The sequence below is a fragment of the Mya arenaria genome, chromosome 17 (assembly GCF_026914265.1).
Source record: "Mya arenaria isolate MELC-2E11 chromosome 17, ASM2691426v1".
Classification (NCBI taxonomy): Eukaryota; Metazoa; Mollusca; class Bivalvia; order Myida; family Myidae; genus Mya; species Mya arenaria.
Genome location: NC_069138.1, coordinates 36494692 through 36520136, shown reverse-complemented (window position 1 = coordinate 36520136; position 25445 = coordinate 36494692). Strand labels below are relative to the sequence as shown.

At 39.5% G+C, this 25445-nt stretch overlaps 1 protein-coding gene across 1 annotated transcript in view; it reads left to right on the top strand.

Annotated features, from left to right (window-relative positions):
• The first annotated feature begins 1965 nt into the window (after positions 1-1965).
• Positions 1966-25445, top strand: part of LOC128223443 (uncharacterized) — a 40394-nt gene continuing 16914 nt past the window's right edge. Inside the window, exons 1-3 of the mRNA XM_052932724.1 lie at positions 1966-1985; positions 6396-6466; positions 7295-7591. Of these exons, the coding sequence (XP_052788684.1) occupies positions 1966-1985; positions 6396-6466; positions 7295-7591 (388 nt within the window). The remainder of the gene's footprint in view (positions 1986-6395; positions 6467-7294; positions 7592-25445) is intronic.

The window sequence follows — 25445 nt, the reverse complement described above, 5'->3', positions numbered from 1 at the left end:
AACAAGTAATATAAAAACAGCGAACAGTATAATATTTTGATAGCGTAAGGTGCTGTCCAGAGTTGAAATGTTTGACAGCAAATTTCATATAAATACAAGGCGAAACTACTGGTACACTATCATTTACCACCCCCCCCCCCCCGCCCATAAGTTTCGGGTCCACATATCTAACAAATCTAATCACACTGCTGCAACACACTGTCATTCGCTCCAGACAATTCTTCCACACTTAAATAACAATAATTATGAATCTATCGCACACATCACACCCATACCAAAACACACCATTCTCCTCATCATTCACATTCCCATGTCTATCTCACTCAGCACACACGTGCGCATTTGCCCTTATAACGTTAATATCAACTGCGGCACTCCTTGCAGTGTTTGCCCTTATAACGTTAATATCAACTGCGGCACTCCTTGCAGTGCTTGCCCTCGTTTCCTGCCTCGTCCTCTTCCTGGTAGCCTTCTCTACTTCTTCTCTCTTTCTTTTCTCAACCTGAGCAGCCTTAGCCTCCTCCCTTTGGTGACGTTTGTGTTCTGCATCTAGCGTTCGGGCTAACCGTTTCACCTCGACCTCCTTCTTTCTTCTTTTAATGGCAGTTTTTTTCTTCATCCTGGTGTTCCTTCTCCTTGAAAAATAAAATAATGATGTTTCCATACTGTATAGCGAACTGGAAATGGTAGTAGTATAATTAATTACTCACGAATACATTTTCTTTTTTGTTATATTTTTCCACGCAAAATTTATTGACAGGTAAAAACAAAAATAATTACTTTCAACTCTTGCTGCACTGGATTACTACTGATAACACTTTTTTGTAACAAGAAAGTTGACAGGGTGTGTACCAATACGGCGGCAAGTCTTTGGTGAATATCCTCCTGGATACGAGAGGGTTTGTTGTAAATTTGCGCAGGTAGGGCATGTTTCTGCGTCTCTATCCGTTGTTCCTATTTAAACAATTAAGCACATTGTAGTTATAAAATTAAGTAAAATCACATCGTGTAATATTGTTTTATAGTTTAAAGTATATTTATATTACATGTAATATTTACTAGAATGTTTTGTGTATGTTCCTGCAATGGTGTTTAATTTGATTTACACACCAATGACAATGACATTCGTACCATCTGCTTTCTGTTTTGTTAAGAATGAAGGTTGTATGATTTGGGTCGGGTGGACTGCCGATCGGTTGAAGGGACACAGACCCGTGACTTCAAAAGCCATTTGGATGGAGGCTGGAGTTGATGAGTCGAGTGCATGCCTCGAAATTGCTGGAAACTTGTGGTTCCCTATGTGGCAGCTGGCACTAAGGTGCCCATGATTTGCCATGATTTTGGCCACCCGGGCCTTCAGCGGTCCGAATACCGACATTAAAACAAATCAAGCATTAAACGAAAACTATAGGTTACATGACTGTACGGACGCATGAGAACATTGTATTTAATTTGGTGTGTAAATCAGTTTAAAGCTGATTAGGTGCATTGAAGATGTTCGCCTAACTCCCCAGTTCGTTTCTATACATGTATTCAGAACATATCTTATTAAGGGTCTAATAAGGCTAGCTTACCTTAACATCAAGGGGCTGGAGGAAATGAGTTGTATGACCTGGCAGTCCAAGCAGGATTACGCCATTATCACGAGCCGTCTCAATGGTCTTGAAGGACACGTGGCTATCGTTGTTGTCCATCACGAGCAACACAGGCCTATCTTTTCCGCAGTGGGGAATGAATACTCTTACCAACGACTGGTGAAAGATATCTATGTTAATGTAGCCTGTTTCACTCGAGGTGAACATCCACGACAACGGCACACCCTCTATAGCCCTGTGTGGGATGCTACCCTGAAAAACGTTCAGCGTTAGTAGGAATGACATTTACAAATGGAAGGAAGATACATGCAATTTCTTTGATTAATGATTGATTTTTCGCTCAATGTGGAAATAGTTGGGTTCTGTGGCTATGGGTGTTGGTCCATCAAGGTTAGTAAAATACTTACAATAAAAGAACAACACATTTTTTAATACAAAATCGATGATTCCTTTTAAGAAAGTATGCTGTGAATGGGAATCAACTCGAACAAAATCGGCTAAGAAATTGAAAGAGTAGTGTCCCTTGCTTCAACAAATTCTAAAACAGCATTCCTTTCCCACGACAATTATAGTGTGATTAAAAATATATTTCAATGCGGAATTACGCGATAATTAACCAAAACGCGTCAAAAAATAAATAAAGCAAATATTTGGTGTTTGCATAAGATTAAAGAGAACTAACAATGTAGTAGCATCGTTGGCAACGCAAATGTGTCAACATCTATAGCAGTTAAAGTTCTTTAACAAAAGTCGGGTCTCAAAATTGTTCACGCGGTTTATTACGTCATTCCCCGCGTGCTACATATTTACATTTAAGCTGCTTAGGACTTTGACATGAATTTATAAGAACAATACAGGCAAGCGTTTGTATCAATCTAGATAATCGGACTATCGATCGAGGTAAACAAACGCGTGTTTTTTTTCATTCTTATTACATGATGTCTGTTATTCATTGACTTTGAATACAGATGAATTAACATAGTAAAATCCTTTTTATAAGTTTACAGTAATTGACAATAAAATCGACAAACACAAATTAAGTGATATTCTTACTCTATATCCCTACTATTAAAGCACAAACAACAGCGCTCGATTCGCGGTATCTCATTAATGTATATTGCTCTTTTAATATGCGTAGTACATTGACAAAGAATGCATAATTATGTCCAAACTAACAAGATACCTAAAAGTTGTTTCCGACGGTTCTAGATGATACATATTAAGCCTGATCAGGAGTAGTAAGCTCTTAATAGAATGGATAGTTTACACTAGCGGATCCAAAGGAGTCATACCCGGCGCCCGCCCTCCCCCCTAAAATCGTCAACGTTTGCTTTTTATTTCAATATAGGAGAGTAAAAGTAATAAAATACGCCCGAAATGCACCATATAGGACAAGAAATATTAAAGTGTTTTTGTTTTGTTTTTTTTTTTGTTTTTTTTTTTGGGGGGGGCTTCATACCACCCTTCCAACACTTTAAACAAAATTGTTTTCGGTTCATAGGTGGCTGCGCCCGTCAAAAGGTTACGTTCCTAAGTTACGCCCCCTGTAACTTTGAACCATCACTCCACCTCTGTTTTGCACACACGAAGAATAAAGTGCAGTAAATTTAAAAAACAGAAGACCAGTTAATATTGCTGTTTGCTTTATAGAACACTTACCGTTGGCAGTAACCCTGTTGAAAACTATGATATGCACGGATCGCTCCTAGGAAGCCTCATGAAATACGAGGCGATTCTATATAAAACAAAGTTTCATATATATTAGACACGAAACAGACTTCTTTTGAGCGAAATTAAACAGAAAAACATGCACCAAAGCAGTCAAGATAATTATTTGGCTTATCTAACATATATATCAAATTCATATCATTATGTTCCGAGAAAAATAAGTTGAAATAAATGTTACTTATATCAGATGACGCTATTTTCAGAGTTTTATCACTTGTTTCATGCTACGCTACATAATGAAATAAATTCTGTTCGTAGGAAAGATATGGCAGATATAATATCTGCATGTTATGCAATTAAATTCAGGGCTTATTTATTAGTGTGGAGCGAATGAAACTCCTGGGAAAATGTGTTTAAAGGGCCATATCAACCAATGATTCAAAATAGAAAACATATATTTCTTCTAGAGATAAGAATATTTGTATATTTTTTCACTCAAAATAGCGATGTTCTTCTGGCCAATTATGGGCCGATATTCAACCCCAGTTCAAATGCCATAACACAAATAAACTTTCTGTTTAAATTATAAGTAAATAATCAATTTGTCTCGTTTGGCTAAATAAATGAAAATAAGATGTCATGTAGGAATTTGACTTTTTAATCTTTTGAACTTTTTCTGCCATCAATTATAATGGATGGTTGTTAAACTGTCGAATCGTTGATAGTGGATTAAGAATGAACTCAAGTAGTTTGCTATTATTGTCAAATGTATCAGTAAAGAATACTGCTTCAGCTTTCACAATCTGTCACCTTCGTTATTATTTCTGTTTCAATGGAATGAGTACACTCTTATTTTTGTTAAGCAGTGGTGCATCCCACCGCCCCTATTATCCCATCTCACCACCCCTATTATCACAGAATGATTATTTGGTTGTTCTTCCAGTTACCCATTGTATACTACCGAAATGCCCGTACACTTCTTTTGGGTAATGTCATTAAGTTCAATAGATTGAAAATATATTGTATTTGATCATGACAATGTAGTATACATATTCTTACATCGTTGTAAGATATGTAAATCCCATTGTATTATTATTTTTTTTTTTTTTTGTGTGCTTGAATTTAACTTTAATATAAAACTTTAACAGCTATATTTAAACATATGCCAAAGGTCATAGAGCAAATAAAAACATATTTCAAAGAGTTTTTATTTTGAGTTGATGTGATTTTAATGTTTCAAATACACTGACATATTTGACGGTAAAAGTTTAATTGAATTCGTTCTTTGTCGAAAATCCATTCTATTAAGAGGTCGACAATTACAATTCTTTATAGAAAATTGCATATGTAACGTTAAGTTATAAATATATTTCCATTATTAGTAATAATAATAATAATAATAAAATAATAATAATAATAATAATAATAATAATAATAATAATAATATAATAATAATAATAATAATAATAATATAATAATAATAATAATTATAATAAAAATAATAATAATAATAATAATAATAATTTTAATAATAATAATAATAATAATAATAATAATAATAACTTGAATAATGATAAAAATTATAATGAAGAATAAGAATAAGAAGAAGAAGAAGAAGAAGAAGAAGAAGAAGAAGAGAAGAAGAAGAAGAAGAAGAAGAAGAAGAAGAAGAAGAAGAAGAAGAAGAAGAAAAAAAGAAGAAGAAGAAGGAGAAGAGAAGAAGAAAAGAAGGGGAGAAGAACAAGAAAAAGAACAAGAACAACAACAAGAAGAACAAGAAGAATAACAAGAAGAAGCAAAAGAAGAAACAGAAGAAGAAGAACGAATAAGAATAAGCATCCTGGGCATATACTGCTCTCGATTTAGATAAATACTCTCATTACGTTACATGATGGAGAAGAACAGCTGACGGATGCATGAGTGTATTTCGGTAATGGTAATCGTCTTGGTTTGGACGCCATGAAATGCAAAAAGGTTGCATCTTAGTGTTCCTAAATTGAAAGCGACCAGACAGTGAAATATTTCGGTAGTAAAAACCTTTCTTATAGATTGAAAACAAAAAATGATGTCATTTACAACAATACAAATACACAAGCTAGCAAGCAAAAGCTTATATTCAATACAATTAAAACAACTGCCTAAGGCAAACATTTTATACAATAATTTAGCAATACAATTCTTGTTGGGTATGATTTCAAAGTTTAAAGAGCTGCAAATAGTATATAACCAATACGTTACTGTGTCAACCAAATTGTTTTTTTTTCTTTTTTAGAGATTCATTATATTTTTATATATTACCTCTATAACAGTTATACTTTCTATCATAGCAAGTAAAACTCATCACGGTAACATATACAAAACGTGTCACAATTTTTATCAAAGTTATCTGCAGAAAATGACAATTAGTCGGCAATATACCCATGTCGGAAAATACGTCATTTCTTGGTGAAAAAGGGATAATAACATAGTTCTTGGTTTTATTCAGGACCAACAATAAAACACAGATGTATGGCATACCACATGTTTAACCATTACCTCATTTGAACCCTTATGTTTCGTCACAATTTTCTTTTTCATAATTTTTAATAGTAATATAAAAAAATAAAACAACGTATTAACTCCGGCCTTACAAGTTGTTTGGACGTTTTCTATCGTTTTGACTGGTTGCAATTTGTATTTCAAGATTGCAACTTTAGTTTAATAACACTATTTCAGGCTTTTAAAAAATGAACTTGAACCCTTATCATCAAACATTAATAAATTACAAATTCGTTGATTCACATTGATTGTAATCAACATCAGTGTGTTCGTTATAACATATTATCATATGGCTGTATTTGACGTTTTAACTTAAGTGTAAAGCTTGTACTTTAACTTTGCACTCATAAGTGTTTATAAAGTTGTCAGGCATTTCGTTGGGTGATTCGTTTCTGCTGCTCCCTAAAATGTTAGTAAGAATGCTGCTTTAATAATTTTGGGAATTTCGTTTTGCGACTTGTCTTAGCTGATTTATAATTCAAATCGAAAAATTGTCTTCAAAATGTATTCTAGCAAGTACGTTCAAGAATTATTCATTATAGTTCTCGTGATTGAATCAACATTGTGTTACATAAATGAACCACTATGTTACAGCCTGTTTGACTACGAGGAAAAAATGTTGGAGAAAATAGTGAGAACTGCGATCAAGAATGAGGAGCTTCTAGGTAAACTATAAGCGCTTGAAAAGAGACTGGCGAACGTTGAAACTAAGGTAGACAATTCCGTAAAGGAAGTAGAAGGTCTGGAAATAAAACACGATTCTGAAAAGAAGGAGACAGCTAAATGGGTACAAGATCTTCAAAAGGCACACGATAGTTTACACACTGTTTTGGAAGAGTTTGAAAACACGACAAAATCCATCTTGACGAGCAAGAGAAATCCCTTGAGGTATACGATCAAGGTCTGGACGCTATGTTTCGAAACATAACAGGTACTTTTAGTTTACTTACAACACAATTTAAAGTGGAGCCAAGCTATAAAACAGCACGTATAAGTGTAATTTATAAATATATTGAATCAGATATTTTATACGCCCCTTGTCGAAATTCGTACAACGAATATATTAGTGAATACATTGAAGAAACTATCTCATCTGAATTGATTTCAAACCGTTAAATGATTATTGCTATATTGAATATATACCAGTTTCATTCAAAGTGAATATAAGCATTTCGTTATGATTGTAAATACACACAAGCACTTCATCCATATTTTCAATAAATACTTTTCTCAATAGCGGATCCAAAATGTATGGGCTTTGATCCCTCCATCGTTTATTTGAATGTCCTAGTGAATTATTTCTGTCAGAATATGGCTGAAAAGACTATTTTATGCAAATCAAATATAATACCAGAATGCATAATTGATGAAAACAATTAGACAAAACATTCTTAATTCCTATATAAAGGGTGAGCACGCATAGCTATTGTTTTTTTTATAGGATTGTATAGTGCAAAACATTAGGACTTTTTCTTTTAATTATATTATTTCAGAGAGAAAGCACCACTCTCCCGTTGCTTTCTTCGCCACCCTTCCTTCTAGTTTTAGAACATCCACCTCCTCTCAAACGATCGTATTCAACAATGTTGTCACAGATGTTGGTGGGGGTTACAACCCGAGGACAGGCGCGTTCACCGCCCCGGTCTACGGTCTATACGTGATCTCAACTACTGTCATTGTTGACCTGTCCACGTCGACGACCACCGCTCAGTTCAGAATTAATAAGAACGACAGTGTTGTAGTGAACCTCTATGTCAACGACATTGACGGTAACTACGAGACAGTCTCAGGTACTGTCATTCTCTCGTTGCAGGTCGGGGATACCGTTAACGTCACATACGATGAAAGTAGACGCTACATATTTGGCACTCATTTAACTTTCTTGTCAGGTTTTAAATTGTAATTTAAGTGATATAAGGAGTTAGAAAGAACTCATTTTAAGTTTTGTAACAAATTATTAAGAGTCAAAACAAATACATGCAATGACACTGTTTATGGCGAATTAGGAAGATGCCCATTATATATTCAGATATATGTGCGTATATTGTCATATTGGTTTAAGATTGCTATCACTGATGATATTATTATCAAAACTTAACACACGCAAACTAAGAATTGTTTTGATAAAGGTTGTCGTTATTAAGTGTACAACTTTAGAAATACATTAAATGATTTTGGTTTTAGTTATGTTGATGATGAAAATTACAATATTGAAGTAAACAGATTTATAACAGTTTTCAAATGCAGATGGTACTTTAGAAAACAACAACACAGTGTTAGATGTATATGTAGAAATATTAACACTTATATTATTATTATTATACAAGTCGGTCTGTATTTAAATATGCGTTTAAACAAGATTGGTATGATACTTTTGAACAAAGCACAGTTTCAGAGATTTATATAAAAACTTAAAGAGTAGTCTCAAATGAGAAAGAAATGTATTAAGAAATGCTTATATACAAGACCGTCTAAATCAAATAACAGACCAGAGCTAATAAAAGTATGACTGTGTGTTAAAGAATCGCATATATTAAGATCCGCGATAATTAATGTTAGAACTTAGTATTGTAAAATGTGTTCATCGTTTGATTTAGATAGATGATTTTCATACTTGTTTGTACTACATTGTTTGTTATTATGCATACAAGTTGACATTGATCATTATAATCATATATTTTTATGACGATGTACACTGTACAAGTCGAAATAAACTGTCTGTCTGTCTGTCTGTCTGTCTGTCTGTCTGTCTGTCTGTCTGTCTGTCTGTCTGTCTGTCTGTCTGTCTGTCTGTCTGTCTGTCTGTCTGTTTGACATGAGCTCTCATTAATTTTCGAACATTTTCTTTAATGATTTCTTTAATGTACTTTTATTTCAAGCCATAAAAATCTCATAAAGTTCGTATTCGGAAAAAACTAGCCGACTGTGTTTCCTTTTGTATGTCGTAAAAGAAATACAATTGGAAAGTATAATTAAGATGATAAAGATCATTTCGACATGGTTTCATATAAAAAAATGTTTAAATTTAACGTACTTATAGAAAATATTTAGCTGATTAGCTCTACTTTAATTTCAAAAGTTTTGCATATACTGAGATATGTGTTCCTTGTTTCGATATGATAGTTCTGGCTTAAATGTGTATATATAGAAATGTATTCGAATAAGTATTGATTATTGTATAGCATATTTCTTATCGGTACCCGTTTCATCCCGGAGATATATAAGCCCGAGAGCGTAACTATAGAGCTCATATAGAGCGAAGGGATAATTATAAGGGATGATATGAAATTTGACATTTTATAAACATATCGTCAATAACTTTCTATTAATTCAATAGTTTTCAAAACTTAAGTTCGTGTTCAGTTACATGTTGTTTCAAAAATATAGATTGAACCAACTAATAACGTTCAGTAGCCAATGCCATTATATCACTGACATTAAAAATAAACCGATACTATACCCTAAGTTGTCCGACCCACACATGTGTAATGCCTAGTGTCCACATATTATTTTATCAACGTTTAAAAGGGTTTATTTTCAGCAGGAAAAAACATATGAAAATAACACGGAAAGGTCTTGGAAAAAAAGACAAATAATTTCAAATCCAATTTCAATTTAAATGAAGAACAAACATACAATCTACAATAACATTGTGTTTGATAAAGTAATGATCACTTTATTAACATATTACCAATCAGCAAGTAATCCACTTCCAAAGGTTACCAAAAATACATGGGGTGACCAGGCATCAAAATTTAACATTATGGATATTGGAAAACACACTTATTGTGATTCGGACTCGGGTTAAATACATTCGTCAAGCAATTAACAATTATCTGAAAGCGGAGTAGATTTTATCATTTTATAGACATACAGCCAGACAGACGAACAGACAGACACTCTATTTACGACTATGACATTGTACATCGTCAACAACAATTGTTATACCTAGTGACATAAAAATTGACGTTATTATAGCAATTGACAGTTGCGTAGCCCGTTAACATTTGTGGAAAATGATACACGAGTTGGATGATATTGCTTTTCGAAGAGTACGAGCAAAAACGATCATTTAAGAAAGTATGTTATAATACATGGTATGCGAACCATCATTTACCCCATGTCTTAATTATGCATGAAAATGGGCATTATTTTCAATTTTCGTATTTCCTTCAAAATTAATATTTGTTTTCATTTCCCAACTATGTTAATATATATTATATATATTGTCACAATATATATGTACAGCGTCATATGCATATTGTATACATTTTTAGGAATATTATTGTGTTGCAAGTGGATGAGCTATTGTCTCCCATTACTCATTTTTAGTTGTAATATATTCCCTGGTTACCTTATCATTGACTGTTATATGTTTTTATGAGATTTAAATAAACAATGAAACTCGTAGAAGTGATCTTGTGCTGTAAGAACTGTTATGTGTTGTGTTTGGCATTGTATATGTAAGTCCATGTATATTATAACATGTTCATAGAACTGTTATGTCCATTTGGAGAGTTTTCTGTATTGTCAATGATTAAACTCGACGATAAAATGTTCAAGTCTTAATTAACAAACTTAATCATTATCATGTATGTACAGGTATGAATATCAAATAAATGCATTGTCATTTTAGGACGGCAACTTTCAATATTTCCGAAACATATCAAGACCACTGAGCAGAGACTGAAACGAAAGACAAACGATAAAAAAAAAACGATGCGACAAGAATATAAATTCCTAATAAGCATAATTTTTGTACAGTTGAATCAAGGGTGCAGCCACGTTTGTAAATGAAGTAATACAGCTGGTATTTGGCATTGCTAGTAGTGTAGGATGGGTGTTGCAAGAAAGCGTTTTTGATGTTTTGCCCTTTATGGGATTATGTTCTCAGCCGTGTAGGGGAAATAGTTGCAGCAAACCTGATGCAGAATACAGCTACTCATTTAACAATATTTGATAAACATATTTTGGGTCAAAGCCGTCTAAGCCGCTGAGTTGCAAGTTTACTGACTTCAAAACATTTGGAACAAATTAAAACATTAGCGAAACAATATTTGATTTGATAACTGAATGTTTCTACATAAATTTAAAGTGTGCGTAATAATAATATTCTTTTTTGTGAAAGAGGGGAAATAAACACTACCTACAATTCATATGCTAAGAGTTTGCTTACATTGTTTGGTACCAGGCCAGAGTTTAATAGAAAAGCGCGGATAACCAGAGTGTTGAAGTCTTGTGCAAGAAATCCCATAACGTTTAATTTGCCCACCTAGTGAAAAATTTAGTAACTATTTGAAAGAATCCACCCACAAACCAGTTGTGGATATCTAATGACTTTATGTTATTTTAATATGGAAAATGTTTGTTAAAAGAATTATTACAATCATTCCTTTTGGTTCTTGAAAAATTGTAAAAGTCATTTATTCCAATTCTGCTTAAAATAAGAATGCAATAACTTTGTCATTTATGTAAAATGCAGTTCTTTTCTTAATTATTTGTTATCAGCAATTAATATTCATTCAAACGATATTAAAATTTTAATGGTCCGCAGTCATCAAAATATAGCAATTAGGCCTGAGTCCTTAAAATGAAAACTTAGGACAGTTATCGACCTTTTGTGAACGGATGGAACATGTGAATCAACTATTGAAAATGGAAATACAATGTTGTAAATAAAATTGTAAATAATTTCTTAGTCTATTGAAACCGGAGAAGCCGGTGTATTTAGAGTTCAGAGACGTCAAAGACTTTAAATAAACTTTAAACCTTAGCGACCGTTGTAACATGAATTTGTAGTGTTTCTAATACTGATATCTTTCTTTGCTATGGAGGGGAAATAAACGCCGCAAGAACATACGTTAAGTATTTTTATGAGTTAATCTTTTTAATTCTGATAATTTCCACGTAAGAATTATCATTGATTGTAAGATGAATATGCTTACTACTTCGACCGAGGGTATTACAGAGAAAGCTTGATATGCAGTGATATCTTCAGCCCCGGACATGGGGAAAACAATGTCGTTTATCGGTAAGCTTAAAACAGTGAAAAATTAATCTTCTTGAATGAGATTTATGATAGGTAAAGAAAATGGTACGTTATAGTCAATCAGGCAACCAGATGAGCTAGACTTTTACAAGAGCGCTGTGGTTTTGTTGACCACCTAGTTACAGTTGAGTTTAATGACTATGTAAACTGAAGATTAAAAGCAAAAGTAAGATGAATCTCAATAAATATTTTTAAGAAACAGATACGTACTAAACAAAACTAAATTTTGTAATCCACTCCCTTGACCACGTAGATAAAGTTGAGTGTATGAGTATGTAAATTGCAAATTAAAAGCAATAGTTCGATGAATCCTGCTAAATATGTTTTGGAAACACATACGTACTGAACAAGACTAAATGTTGTAATCCACTTTTTGAATTTCTTATGAAACAAATATATTCCACCTTGCTTTACCTATTTTAGTTTATTCCAATGAATGTCAGTTCGATTGTACAGACAACCGGAAATTGATATGAATCTCTCTCGAATCCACTTCCTGGGTATAAACCAATAACAGTGTTCTTTCTGAGAGGCAGTGAAAACGTAACCCCTAGTAGGGTTCGAACTTTGGGTGAGAGGCGGACACCAACTTCGCTAGACCACATTAACTTCTATTGAGCTCATCTTATCTCAATACATATAGGTAAAAGTTAGTCTCCTATCAGTTATTGTAAAGATGATGATTTTGAATATATCCTGACATGAAGTTGTCCATGTACATAAAAAAAGATTATAAACGCTAGTCATGCTAGTAGTCTGTCAATATATACTATATGTGTACAATATATACTATATCGGTATCAGGTATCTGGTCAGTACCTCCTGAATGTAAGAACTTTCAGAAGCGCAAACTACATCCAATGTTTCCAAATAGCACCTAGAGCCCATACATCGTAATTCTTCCAAGACGTATCTATATCTCATATACTGATGTGCGTGAAGTTAGCAGCACAGCAGAATAGCAGCAAGCTGCCAGCAGCAAGTTGATATGCTGCTGGCAGCTAGCTGCTATGCTGCTGGCAGCTAGCTGCTACATTTTTTAAATATGAATATAATGATTTATATGAACTATATACTACTTTAGTTAATCATTGTATGCTTTCCAGCTGTTTATAGGAATATAAATAGTGGTAAGAAAAAATGAGATTTTACTGTTTTAGCTTAATGTTTGGTAAACTTTTGATTACTTCGGGTCTTTTTGATAAGCAGTCCACCAACACAGTTATTTTCTTGCGAAAGAACAATTTCTCGGGCCAACGGGACCATACCAACTAAACGTAATCTTTATTTATAGTAAGGAAACTACAATGCCTAAGATTTGACTACCATTACGAGTAGGTATGATAAATGTTCAAATACCATGCGGACGAAAAGTGCAGGGATGAACTAGGCCACGAGCCCTACAATGTGTGCTATTTCGATAGTTGGAGCTTTTGTCCTGAGTAGGCGAAAATAGAGCTCGAAAATCGAAATTTGCTGCTACAAAAGCCATTTTGGGGACGCACTGACCCGAAAATTCGAGTAAGGGGACCATAACGAAAAGTGCAGGGATGAACTAGGCCACGAGCCCTACAATGTGTGCTATTTCGATAGTTGGAGCTTTTGTCCTGAGTAGGCGAAAATAGAGCTCGAAAATCGAAATTTGCTGCTACAAAAGCCATTTTGGGGACGCACTGACCCGAAAATTCGAGTAAGGGGACCATAACGAAAAGTGCAGGGATGAACTAGGCCACGAGCCCTACAATGTGTGCTATTTCGATAGTTGGAGCTTTTGTCCTGAGTAGGCGAAAATAGAGCTCGAAAATCGAAATTTGCTGCTACAAAAGCCATTTTGGGGACGCACTGACCCGAAAATTCGAGTAAGGGGACCATAACGAAAAGTGCAGGGATGAACTAGGCCACGAGCCCTACAATGTGTGCTATTTCGATAGTTGGAGCTTTTGTCCTGAGTAGGCGAAAATAGAGCTCGAAAATCGAAATTTGCTGCTAAAAGCCATTTTGGGGACGCACTGACCCGAAAATTCGAGTAAGGGGACCATAACGAAAAGTGCAGGGATGAACTAGGCCACGAGCCCTACAATGTGTGCTATTTCGATAGTTGGAGCTTTTGTCCTGAGTAGGCGAAAATAGAGCTCGAAAATCGAAATTTGCTGCTAAAAGCCATTTTGGGGACGCACTGACCCGAAAATTCGAGTAAGGGGACCATAACGAAAAGTGCAGGGATGAACTAGGCCACGAGCCCTACAATGTGTGCTATTTCGATAGTTGGAGCTTTTGTCCTGAGTAGGCGAAAATAGAGCTCGAAAATCGAAATTTGCTGCTAAAAGCCATTTTGGGGACGCACTGACCCGAAAATTCGAGTAAGGGGACCATAACGAAAAGTGCAGGGATGAACTAGGCCACGAGCCCTACAATGTGTGCTATTTCGATAGTTGGAGCTTTTGTCCTGAGTAGGCGAAAATAGAGCTCGAAAATCGAAATTTGCTGCTAAAAGCCATTTTGGGGACGCACTGACCCGAAAATTCGAGTAAGGGGACCATAACGAAAAGTGCAGGGATGAACTAGGCCACGAGCCCTACAATGTGTGCTATTTCGATAGTTGGAGCTTTTGTCCTGAGTAGGCGAAAATAGAGCTCGAAAATCGAAATTTGCTGCTAAAAGCCATTTTGGGGACGCACTGACCCGAAAATTCGAGTAAGGGGACCATAACGAAAAGTGCAGGGATGAACTAGGCCACGAGCCCTACAATGTGTGCTATTTCGATAGTTGGAGCTTTTGTCCTGAGTAGGCGAAAATAGAGCTCGAAAATCGAAATTTGCTGCTAAAAGCCATTTTGGGGACGCACTGACCCGAAAATTCGAGTAAGGGGACCATAACGAAAAGTGCAGGGATGAACTAGGCCACGAGCCCTACAATGTGTGCTATTTCGATAGTTGGAGCTTTTGTCCTGAGTAGGCGAAAATAGAGCTCGAAAATCGAAATTTGCTGCTAAAAGCCATTTTGGGGACGCACTGACCCGAAAATTCGAGTAAGGGGACCATAACGAAAAGTGCAGGGATGAACTAGGCCACGAGCCCTACAATGTGTGCTATTTCGATAGTTGGAGCTTTTGTCCTGAGTAGGCGAAAATAGAGCTCGAAAATCGAAATTTGCTGCTAAAAGCCATTTTGGGGACGCACTGACCCGAAAATTCGAGTAAGGGGACCATAACGAAAAGTGCAGGGATGAACTAGGCCACGAGCCCTACAATGTGTGCTATTTCGATAGTTGGAGCTTTTGTCCTGAGTAGGCGAAAATAGAGCTCGAAAATCGAAATTTGCTGCTAAAAGCCATTTTGGGGACGCACTGACCCGAAAATTCGAGTAAGGGGACCATAACGAAAAGTGCAGGGATGAACTAGGCCACGAGCCCTACAATGTGTGCTATTTCGATAGTTGGAGCTTTTGTCCTGAGTAGGCGAAAATAGAGCTCGAAAATCGAAATTTGCTGCTAAAAGCCATTTTGGGGACGCACTGACCCGAAAATTCGAGTAAGGGGACCATAACGAAAAGTGCAGGGATGAACTAGGCCACGAGCCCTACAATGTGTGCTATTTCGATAGTTGGAGCTTTTGTCCTGAGTAGGCGAAAATAGAGCTCGAAAATCGAAATTTGCTGCTAAAAGCCATTTTGGGGACGCACTGACCCGAAAATTCGAGTAAGGGGACCATAACGAAAAGTGCAGGGATGAACTAGGCCACGAGCCCTACAATGTGTGCTATTTCGATAGTTGGAGCTTTTGTCCTGAGTAGGCGAAAATAGAGCTCGAAAATCGAAATTTGCTGCTGTAAAAGCCATTTTGGGGACGCACTGACCCGAAAATTCGAGTAAGGGGACCATAACGAAAAGTGCAGGGATGAACTAGGCCACGAGCCCTACAATGTGTGCTATTTCGATAGTTGGAGCTTTTGTCCTGAGTAGGCGAAAATAGAGCTCGAAAATCGAAATTTGCTGCTAAAAGCCATTTTGGGGACGCACTGACCCGAAAATTCGAGTAAGGGGACCATAACGAAAAGTGCAGGGATGAACTAGGCCACGAGCCCTACAATGTGTGCTATTTCGATAGTTGGAGCTTTTGTCCTGAGTAGGCGAAAATAGAGCTCGAAAATCGAAATTTGCTGCTAAAAGCCATTTTGGGGACGCACTGACCCGAAAATTCGAGTAAGGGGACCATAACGAAAAGTGCAGGGATGAACTAGGCCACGAGCCCTACAATGTGTGCTATTTCGATAGTTGGAGCTTTTGTCCTGAGTAGGCGAAAATAGAGCTCGAAAATCGAAATTTGCTGCTAAAAGCCATTTTGGGGACGCACTGACCCGAAAATTCGAGTAAGGGGACCATAACGAAAAGTGCAGGGATGAACTAGGCCACGAGCCCTACAATGTGTGCTATTTCGATAGTTGGAGCTTTTGTCCTGAGTAGGCGAAAATAGAGCTCGAAAATCGAAATTTGCTGCTAAAAGCCATTTTGGGGACGCACTGACCCGAAAATTCGAGTAAGGGGACCATAACGAAAAGTGCAGGGATGAACTAGGCCACGAGCCCTACAATGTGTGCTATTTCGATAGTTGGAGCTTTTGTCCTGAGTAGGCGAAAATAGAGCTCGAAAATCGAAATTTGCTGCTGTAAAAGCCATTTTGGGGACGCACTGACCCGAAAATTCGAGTAAGGGGACCATAACGAAAAGTGCAGGGATGAACTAGGCCACGAGCCCTACAATGTGTGCTATTTCGATAGTTGGAGCTTTTGTCCTGAGTAGGCGAAAATAGAGCTCGAAAATCGAAATTTGCTGCTAAAAGCCATTTTGGGGACGCACTGACCCGAAAATTCGAGTAAGGGGACCATAACGAAAAGTGCAGGGATGAACTAGGCCACGAGCCCTACAATGTGTGCTATTTCGATAGTTGGAGCTTTTGTCCTGAGTAGGCGAAAATAGAGCTCGAAAATCGAAATTTGCTGCTAAAAGCCATTTTGGGGACGCACTGACCCGAAAATTCGAGTAAGGGGACCATAACGAAAAGTGCAGGGATGAACTAGGCCACGAGCCCTACAATGTGTGCTATTTCGATAGTTGGAGCTTTTGTCCTGAGTAGGCGAAAATAGAGCTCGAAAATCGAAATTTGCTGCTGTAAAAGCCATTTTGGGGACGCACTGACCCGAAAATTCGAGTAAGGGGACCATAACGAAAAGTGCAGGGATGAACTAGGCCACGAGCCCTACAATGTGTGCTATTTCGATAGTTGGAGCTTTTGTCCTGAGTAGGCGAAAATAGAGCTCGAAAATCGAAATTTGCTGCTAAAAGCCATTTTGGGGACGCACTGACCCGAAAATTCGAGTAAGGGGACCATAACGAAAAGTGCAGGGATGAACTAGGCCACGAGCCCTACAATGTGTGCTATTTCGATAGTTGGAGCTTTTGTCCTGAGTAGGCGAAAATAGAGCTCGAAAATCGAAATTTGCTGCTAAAAGCCATTTTGGGGACGCACTGACCCGAAAATTCGAGTAAGGGGACCATAACGAAAAGTGCAGGGATGAACTAGGCCACGAGCCCTACAATGTGTGCTATTTCGATAGTTGGAGCTTTTGTCCTGAGTAGGCGAAAATAGAGCTCGAAAATCGAAATTTGCTGCTAAAAGCCATTTTGGGGACGCACTGACCCGAAAATTCGAGTAAGGGGACCATAACGAAAAGTGCAGGGATGAACTAGGCCACGAGCCCTACAATGTGTGCTATTTCGATAGTTGGAGCTTTTGTCCTGAGTAGGCGAAAATAGAGCTCGAAAATCGAAATTTGCTGCTAAAAGCCATTTTGGGGACGCACTGACCCGAAAATTCGAGTAAGGGGACCATAACGAAAAGTGCAGGGATGAACTAGGCCACGAGCCCTACAATGTGTGCTATTTCGATAGTTGGAGCTTTTGTCCTGAGTAGGCGAAAATAGAGCTCGAAAATCGAAATTTGCTGCTAAAAGCCATTTTGGGGACGCACTGACCCGAAAATTCGAGTAAGGGGACCATAACGAAAAGTGCAGGGATGAACTAGGCCACGAGCCCTACAATGTGTGCTATTTCGATAGTTGGAGCTTTTGTCCTGAGTAGGCGAAAATAGAGCTCGAAAATCGAAATTTGCTGCTGTAAAAGCCATTTTGGGGACGCACTGACCCGAAAATTCGAGTAAGGGGACCATAACGAAAAGTGCAGGGATGAACTAGGCCACGAGCCCTACAATGTGTGCTATTTCGATAGTTGGAGCTTTTGTCCTGAGTAGGCGAAAATAGAGCTCGAAAATCGAAATTTTGCTGTAAAAGCCATTTTGGGGACGCACTGACCCGAAAATTCGAGTAAGGGGACCATAACGAAAAGTGCAGGGATGAACTAGGCCACGAGCCCTACAATGTGTGCTATTTCGATAGTTGGAGCTTTTGTCCTGAGTAGGCGAAAATAGAGCTCGAAAATCGAAATTTGCTGCTAAAAGCCATTTTGGGGACGCACTGACCCGAAAATTCGAGTAAGGGGACCATAACGAAAAGTGCAGGGATGAACTAGGCCACGAGCCCTACAATGTGTGCTATTTCGATAGTTGGAGCTTTTGTCCTGAGTAGGCGAAAATAGAGCTCGAAAATCGAAATTTGCTGCTAAAAGCCATTTTGGGGACGCACTGACCCGAAAATTCGAGTAAGGGGACCATAACGAAAAGTGCAGGGATGAACTAGGCCACGAGCCCTACAATGTGTGCTATTTCGATAGTTGGAGCTTTTGTCCTGAGTAGGCGAAAATAGAGCTCGAAAATCGAAATTTGCTGCTAAAAGCCATTTTGGGGACGCACTGACCCGAAAATTCGAGTAAGGGGACCATAACGAAAAGTGCAGGGATGAACTAGGCCACGAGCCCTACAATGTGTGCTATTTCGATAGTTGGAGCTTTTGTCCTGAGTAGGCGAAAATAGAGCTCGAAAATCGAAATGCTGCTGTAAAAGCCATTTTGGGGACGCACTGACCCGAAAATTCGAGTAAGGGGACCATAACGAAAAGTGCAGGGATGAACTAGGCCACGAGCCCTACAATGTGTGCTATTTCGATAGTTGGAGCTTTTGTCCTGAGTAGGCGAAAATAGAGCTCGAAAATCGAAATTTGCTGCTAAAAGCCATTTTGGGGACGCACTGACCCGAAAATTCGAGTAAGGGGACCATAACGAAAAGTGCAGGGATGAACTAGGCCACGAGCCCTACAATGTGTGCTATTTCGATAGTTGGAGCTTTTGTCCTGAGTAGGCGAAAATAGAGCTCGAAAATCGAAATTTGCTGCTAAAAGCCATTTTGGGGACGCACTGACCCGAAAATTCGAGTAAGGGGACCATAACGAAAAGTGCAGGGATGAACTAGGCCACGAGCCCTACAATGTGTGCTATTTCGATAGTTGGAGCTTTTGTCCTGAGTAGGCGAAAATAGAGCTCGAAAATCGAAATTTGCTGCTGTAAAAGCCATTTTGGGGACGCACTGACCCGAAAATTCGAGTAAGGGGACCATAACGAAAAGTGCAGGGATGAACTAGGCCACGAGCCCTACAATGTGTGCTATTTCGATAGTTGGAGCTTTTGTCCTGAGTAGGCGAAAATAGAGCTCGAAAATCGAAATTTGCTGCTGTAAAAGCCATTTTGGGGACGCACTGACCCGAAAATTCGAGTAAGGGGACCATAACGAAAAGTGCAGGGATGAACTAGGCCACGAGCCCTACAATGTGTGCTATTTCGATAGTTGGAGCTTTTGTCCTGAGTAGGCGAAAATAGAGCTCGAAAATCGAAATTTGCTGCTAAAAGCCATTTTGGGGACGCACTGACCCGAAAATTCGAGTAAGGGGACCATAACGAAAAGTGCAGGGATGAACTAGGCCACGAGCCCTACAATGTGTGCTATTTCGATAGTTGGAGCTTTTGTCCTGAGTAGGCGAAAATAGAGCTCGAAAATCGAAATTTGCTGCTGTAAAAGCCATTTTGGGGACGCACTGACCCGAAAATTCGAGTAAGGGGACCATAACGAAAAGTGCAGGGATGAACTAGGCCACGAGCCCTACAATGTGTGCTATTTCGATAGTTGGAGCTTTTGTCCTGAGTAGGCGAAAATAGAGCTCGAAAATCGAAATTTGCTGCTGTAAAAGCCATTTTGGGGACGCACTGACCCGAAAATTCGAGTAAGGGGACCATAACGAAAAGTGCAGGGATGAACTAGGCCACGAGCCCTACAATGTGTGCTATTTCGATAGTTGGAGCTTTTGTCCTGAGTAGGCGAAAATAGAGCTCGAAAATCGAAATTTGCTGCTGTAAAAGCCATTTTGGGGACGCACTGACCCGAAAATTCGAGTAAGGGGACCATAACGAAAAGTGCAGGGATGAACTAGGCCACGAGCCCTACAATGTGTGCTATTTCGATAGTTGGAGCTTTTGTCCTGAGTAGGCGAAAATAGAGCTCGAAAATCGAAATTTGCTGCTGTAAAAGCCATTTTGGGGACGCACTGACCCGAAAATTCGAGTAAGGGGACCATAACGAAAAGTGCAGGGATGAACTAGGCCACGAGCCCTACAATGTGTGCTATTTCGATAGTTGGAGCTTTTGTCCTGAGTAGGCGAAAATAGAGCTCGAAAATCGAAATTTGCTGCTAAAAGCCATTTTGGGGACGCACTGACCCGAAAATTCGAGTAAGGGGACCATAACGAAAAGTGCAGGGATGAACTAGGCCACGAGCCCTACAATGTGTGCTATTTCGATAGTTGGAGCTTTTGTCCTGAGTAGGCGAAAATAGAGCTCGAAAATCGAAATTTGCTGCTGTAAAAGCCATTTTGGGGACGCACTGACCCGAAAATTCGAGTAAGGGGACCATAACGAAAAGTGCAGGGATGAACTAGGCCACGAGCCCTACAATGTGTGCTATTTCGATAGTTGGAGCTTTTGTCCTGAGTAGGCGAAAATAGAGCTCGAAAATCGAAATTTGCTGCTAAAAGCCATTTTGGGGACGCACTGACCCGAAAATTCGAGTAAGGGGACCATAACGAAAAGTGCAGGGATGAACTAGGCCACGAGCCCTACAATGTGTGCTATTTCGATAGTTGGAGCTTTTGTCCTGAGTAGGCGAAAATAGAGCTCGAAAATCGAAATTTGCTGCTAAAAGCCATTTTGGGGACGCACTGACCCGAAAATTCGAGTAAGGGGACCATAACGAAAAGTGCAGGGATGAACTAGGCCACGAGCCCTACAATGTGTGCTATTTCGATAGTTGGAGCTTTTGTCCTGAGTAGGCGAAAATAGAGCTCGAAAATCGAAATTTGCTGCTAAAAGCCATTTTGGGGACGCACTGACCCGAAAATTCGAGTAAGGGGACCATAACGAAAAGTGCAGGGATGAACTAGGCCACGAGCCCTACAATGTGTGCTATTTCGATAGTTGGAGCTTTTGTCCTGAGTAGGCGAAAATAGAGCTCGAAAATCGAAATTTGCTGCTAAAAGCCATTTTGGGGACGCACTGACCCGAAAATTCGAGTAAGGGGACCATAACGAAAAGTGCAGGGATGAACTAGGCCACGAGCCCTACAATGTGTGCTATTTCGATAGTTGGAGCTTTTGTCCTGAGTAGGCGAAAATAGAGCTCGAAAATCGAAATTTGCTGTAAAAGCCATTTTGGGGACGCACTGACCCGAAAATTCGAGTAAGGGGACCATAACGAAAAGTGCAGGGATGAACTAGGCCACGAGCCCTACAATGTGTGCTATTTCGATAGTTGGAGCTTTTGTCCTGAGTAGGCGAAAATAGAGCTCGAAAATCGAAATTTGCTGCTGTAAAGCCATTTTGGGGACGCACTGACCCGAAAATTCGAGTAAGGGGACCATAACGAAAAGTGCAGGGATGAACTAGGCCACGAGCCCTACAATGTGTGCTATTTCGATAGTTGGAGCTTTTGTCCTGAGTAGGCGAAAATAGAGCTCGAAAATCGAAATTTGCTGCTAAAAGCCATTTTGGGGACGCACTGACCCGAAAATTCGAGTAAGGGGACCATAACGAAAAGTGCAGGGATGAACTAGGCCACGAGCCCTACAATGTGTGCTATTTCGATAGTTGGAGCTTTTGTCCTGAGTAGGCGAAAATAGAGCTCGAAAATCGAAATTTGCTGCTAAAAGCCATTTTGGGGACGCACTGACCCGAAAATTCGAGTAAGGGGACCATAACGAAAAGTGCAGGGATGAACTAGGCCACGAGCCCTACAATGTGTGCTATTTCGATAGTTGGAGCTTTTGTCCTGAGTAGGCGAAAATAGAGCTCGAAAATCGAAATTTGCTGCTGTAAAAGCCATTTTGGGGACGCACTGACCCGAAAATTCGAGTAAGGGGACCATAACGAAAAGTGCAGGGATGAACTAGGCCACGAGCCCTACAATGTGTGCTATTTCGATAGTTGGAGCTTTTGTCCTGAGTAGGCGAAAATAGAGCTCGAAAATCGAAATTTGCTGCTGTAAAAGCCATTTTGGGGACGCACTGACCCGAAAATTCGAGTAAGGGGACCATAACGAAAAGTGCAGGGATGAACTAGGCCACGAGCCCTACAATGTGTGCTATTTCGATAGTTGGAGCTTTTGTCCTGAGTAGGCGAAAATAGAGCTCGAAAACGAAATGTGCTGCTACAAAAGCCATTTTGGGGACGCACTGACCCGAAAATTCTCAAGTAGGGGACCATAACGAAAAGTGCAGGGATGAACTAGGCCACGAGCCCTACAATGTGTGCTATTTCGATAGTTGGAGCTTTTGTCCTGAGTAGGCGAAAATAGAGCTCGAAAATCGAAATTTGCTGCTGTAAAAGCCATTTTGGGGACGCACTGACCCGAAAATTCGAGTAAGGGGACCATAACGAAAAGTGCAGGGATGAACTAGGCCACGAGCCCTACAATGTGTGCTATTTCGATAGTTGGAGCTTTTGTCCTGAGTAGGCGAAAATAGAGCTCGAAAATCGAAATTTGCTGCTGTAAAAGCCATTTTTGGGGACGCACTGACCCGAAAATTCGAGTAAGGGGACCATAACGAAAAGTGCAGGGATGAACTAGGCCACGAGCCCTACAATGTGTGCTATTTCGATAGTTGGAGCTTTTGTCCTGAGTAGGCGAAAATAGAGCTCGAAAATCGAAATTTGCTGCTGTAAAAGCCATTTTGGGGACGCACTGACCCGAAAATTCGAGTAAGGGGACCATAACGAAAAGTGCAGGGATGAACTAGGCCACGAGCCCTACAATGTGTGCTATTTCGATAGTTGGAGCTTTTGTCCTGAGTAGGCGAAAATAGAGCTCGAAAATCGAAATTTGCTGCTGTAAAAGCCATTTTGGGGACGCACTGACCCGAAAATTCGAGTAAGGGGACCATAACGAAAAGTGCAGGGATGAACTAGGCCACGAGCCCTACAATGTGTGCTATTTCGATAGTTGGAGCTTTTGTCCTGAGTAGGCGAAAATAGAGCTCGAAAATCGAAATTTGCTGCTAAAAGCCATTTTGGGGACGCACTGACCCGAAAATTCGAGTAAGGGGACCATAACGAAAAGTGCAGGGATGAACTAGGCCACGAGCCCTACAATGTGTGCTATTTCGATAGTTGGAGCTTTTGTCCTGAGTAGGCGAAAATAGAGCTCGAAAATCGAAATTTGCTGCTGTAAAAGCCATTTTGGGGACGCACTGACCCGAAAATTCGAGTAAGGGGACCATAACGAAAAGTGCAGGGATGAACTAGGCCACGAGCCCTACAATGTGTGCTATTTCGATAGTTGGAGCTTTTGTCCTGAGTAGGCGAAAATAGAGCTCGAAAATCGAAATTTGCTGCTAAAAGCCATTTTGGGGACGCACTGACCCGAAAATTCGAGTAAGGGGACCATAACGAAAAGTGCAGGGATGAACTAGGCCACGAGCCCTACAATGTGTGCTATTTCGATAGTTGGAGCTTTTGTCCTGAGTAGGCGAAAATAGAGCTCGAAAATCGAAATTTGCTGCTGTAAAAGCCATTTTGGGGACGCACTGACCCGAAAATTCGAGTAAGGGGACCATAACGAAAAGTGCAGGGATGAACTAGGCCACGAGCCCTACAATGTGTGCTATTTCGATAGTTGGAGCTTTTGTCCTGAGTAGGCGAAAATAGAGCTCGAAAATCGAAATTTGCTGCTAAAAGCCATTTTGGGGACGCACTGACCCGAAAATTCGAGTAAGGGGACCATAACGAAAAGTGCAGGGATGAACTAGGCCACGAGCCCTACAATGTGTGCTATTTCGATAGTTGGAGCTTTTGTCCTGAGTAGGCGAAAATAGAGCTCGAAAATCGAAATTTGCTGCTGTAAAAGCCATTTTGGGGACGCACTGACCCGAAAATTCGAGTAAGGGGACCATAACGAAAAGTGCAGGGATGAACTAGGCCACGAGCCCTACAATGTGTGCTATTTCGATAGTTGGAGCTTTTGTCCTGAGTAGGCGAAAATAGAGCTCGAAAATCGAAATTTGCTGCTGTAAAAGCCATTTTGGGGACGCACTGACCCGAAAATTCGAGTAAGGGGACCATAACGAAAAGTGCAGGGATGAACTAGGCCACGAGCCCTACAATGTGTGCTATTTCGATAGTTGGAGCTTTTGTCCTGAGTAGGCGAAAATAGAGCTCGAAAATCGAAATTTGCTGCTGTAAAAGCCATTTTGGGGACGCACTGACCCGAAAATTCGAGTAAGGGGACCATAACGAAAAGTGCAGGGATGAACTAGGCCACGAGCCCTACAATGTGTGCTATTTCGATAGTTGGAGCTTTTGTCCTGAGTAGGCGAAAATAGAGCTCGAAAATCGAAATTTGCTGCTAAAAGCCATTTTGGGGACGCACTGACCCGAAAATTCGAGTAAGGGGACCATAACGAAAAGTGCAGGGATGAACTAGGCCACGAGCCCTACAATGTGTGCTATTTCGATAGTTGGAGCTTTTGTCCTGAGTAGGCGAAAATAGAGCTCGAAAATCGAAATTTGCTGCTAAAAGCCATTTTGGGGACGCACTGACCCGAAAATTCGAGTAAGGGGACCATAACGAAAAGTGCAGGGATGAACTAGGCCACGAGCCCTACAATGTGTGCTATTTCGATAGTTGGAGCTTTTGTCCTGAGTAGGCGAAAATAGAGCTCGAAAATCGAAATTTGCTGCTGTAAAAGCCATTTTGGGGACGCACTGACCCGAAAATTCGAGTAAGGGGACCATAACGAAAAGTGCAGGGATGAACTAGGCCACGAGCCCTACAATGTGTGCTATTTCGATAGTTGGAGCTTTTGTCCTGAGTAGGCGAAAATAGAGCTCGAAAATCGAAATTTGCTGCTGTAAAAGCCATTTTGGGGACGCACTGACCCGAAAATTCGAGTAAGGGGACCATAACGAAAAGTGCAGGGATGAACTAGGCCACGAGCCCTACAATGTGTGCTATTTCGATAGTTGGAGCTTTTGTCCTGAGTAGGCGAAAATAGAACCCGAAAATTCGACTGAGGGAACTTAAGCGAAAAGTGTAATGTTGAACATTCTTCG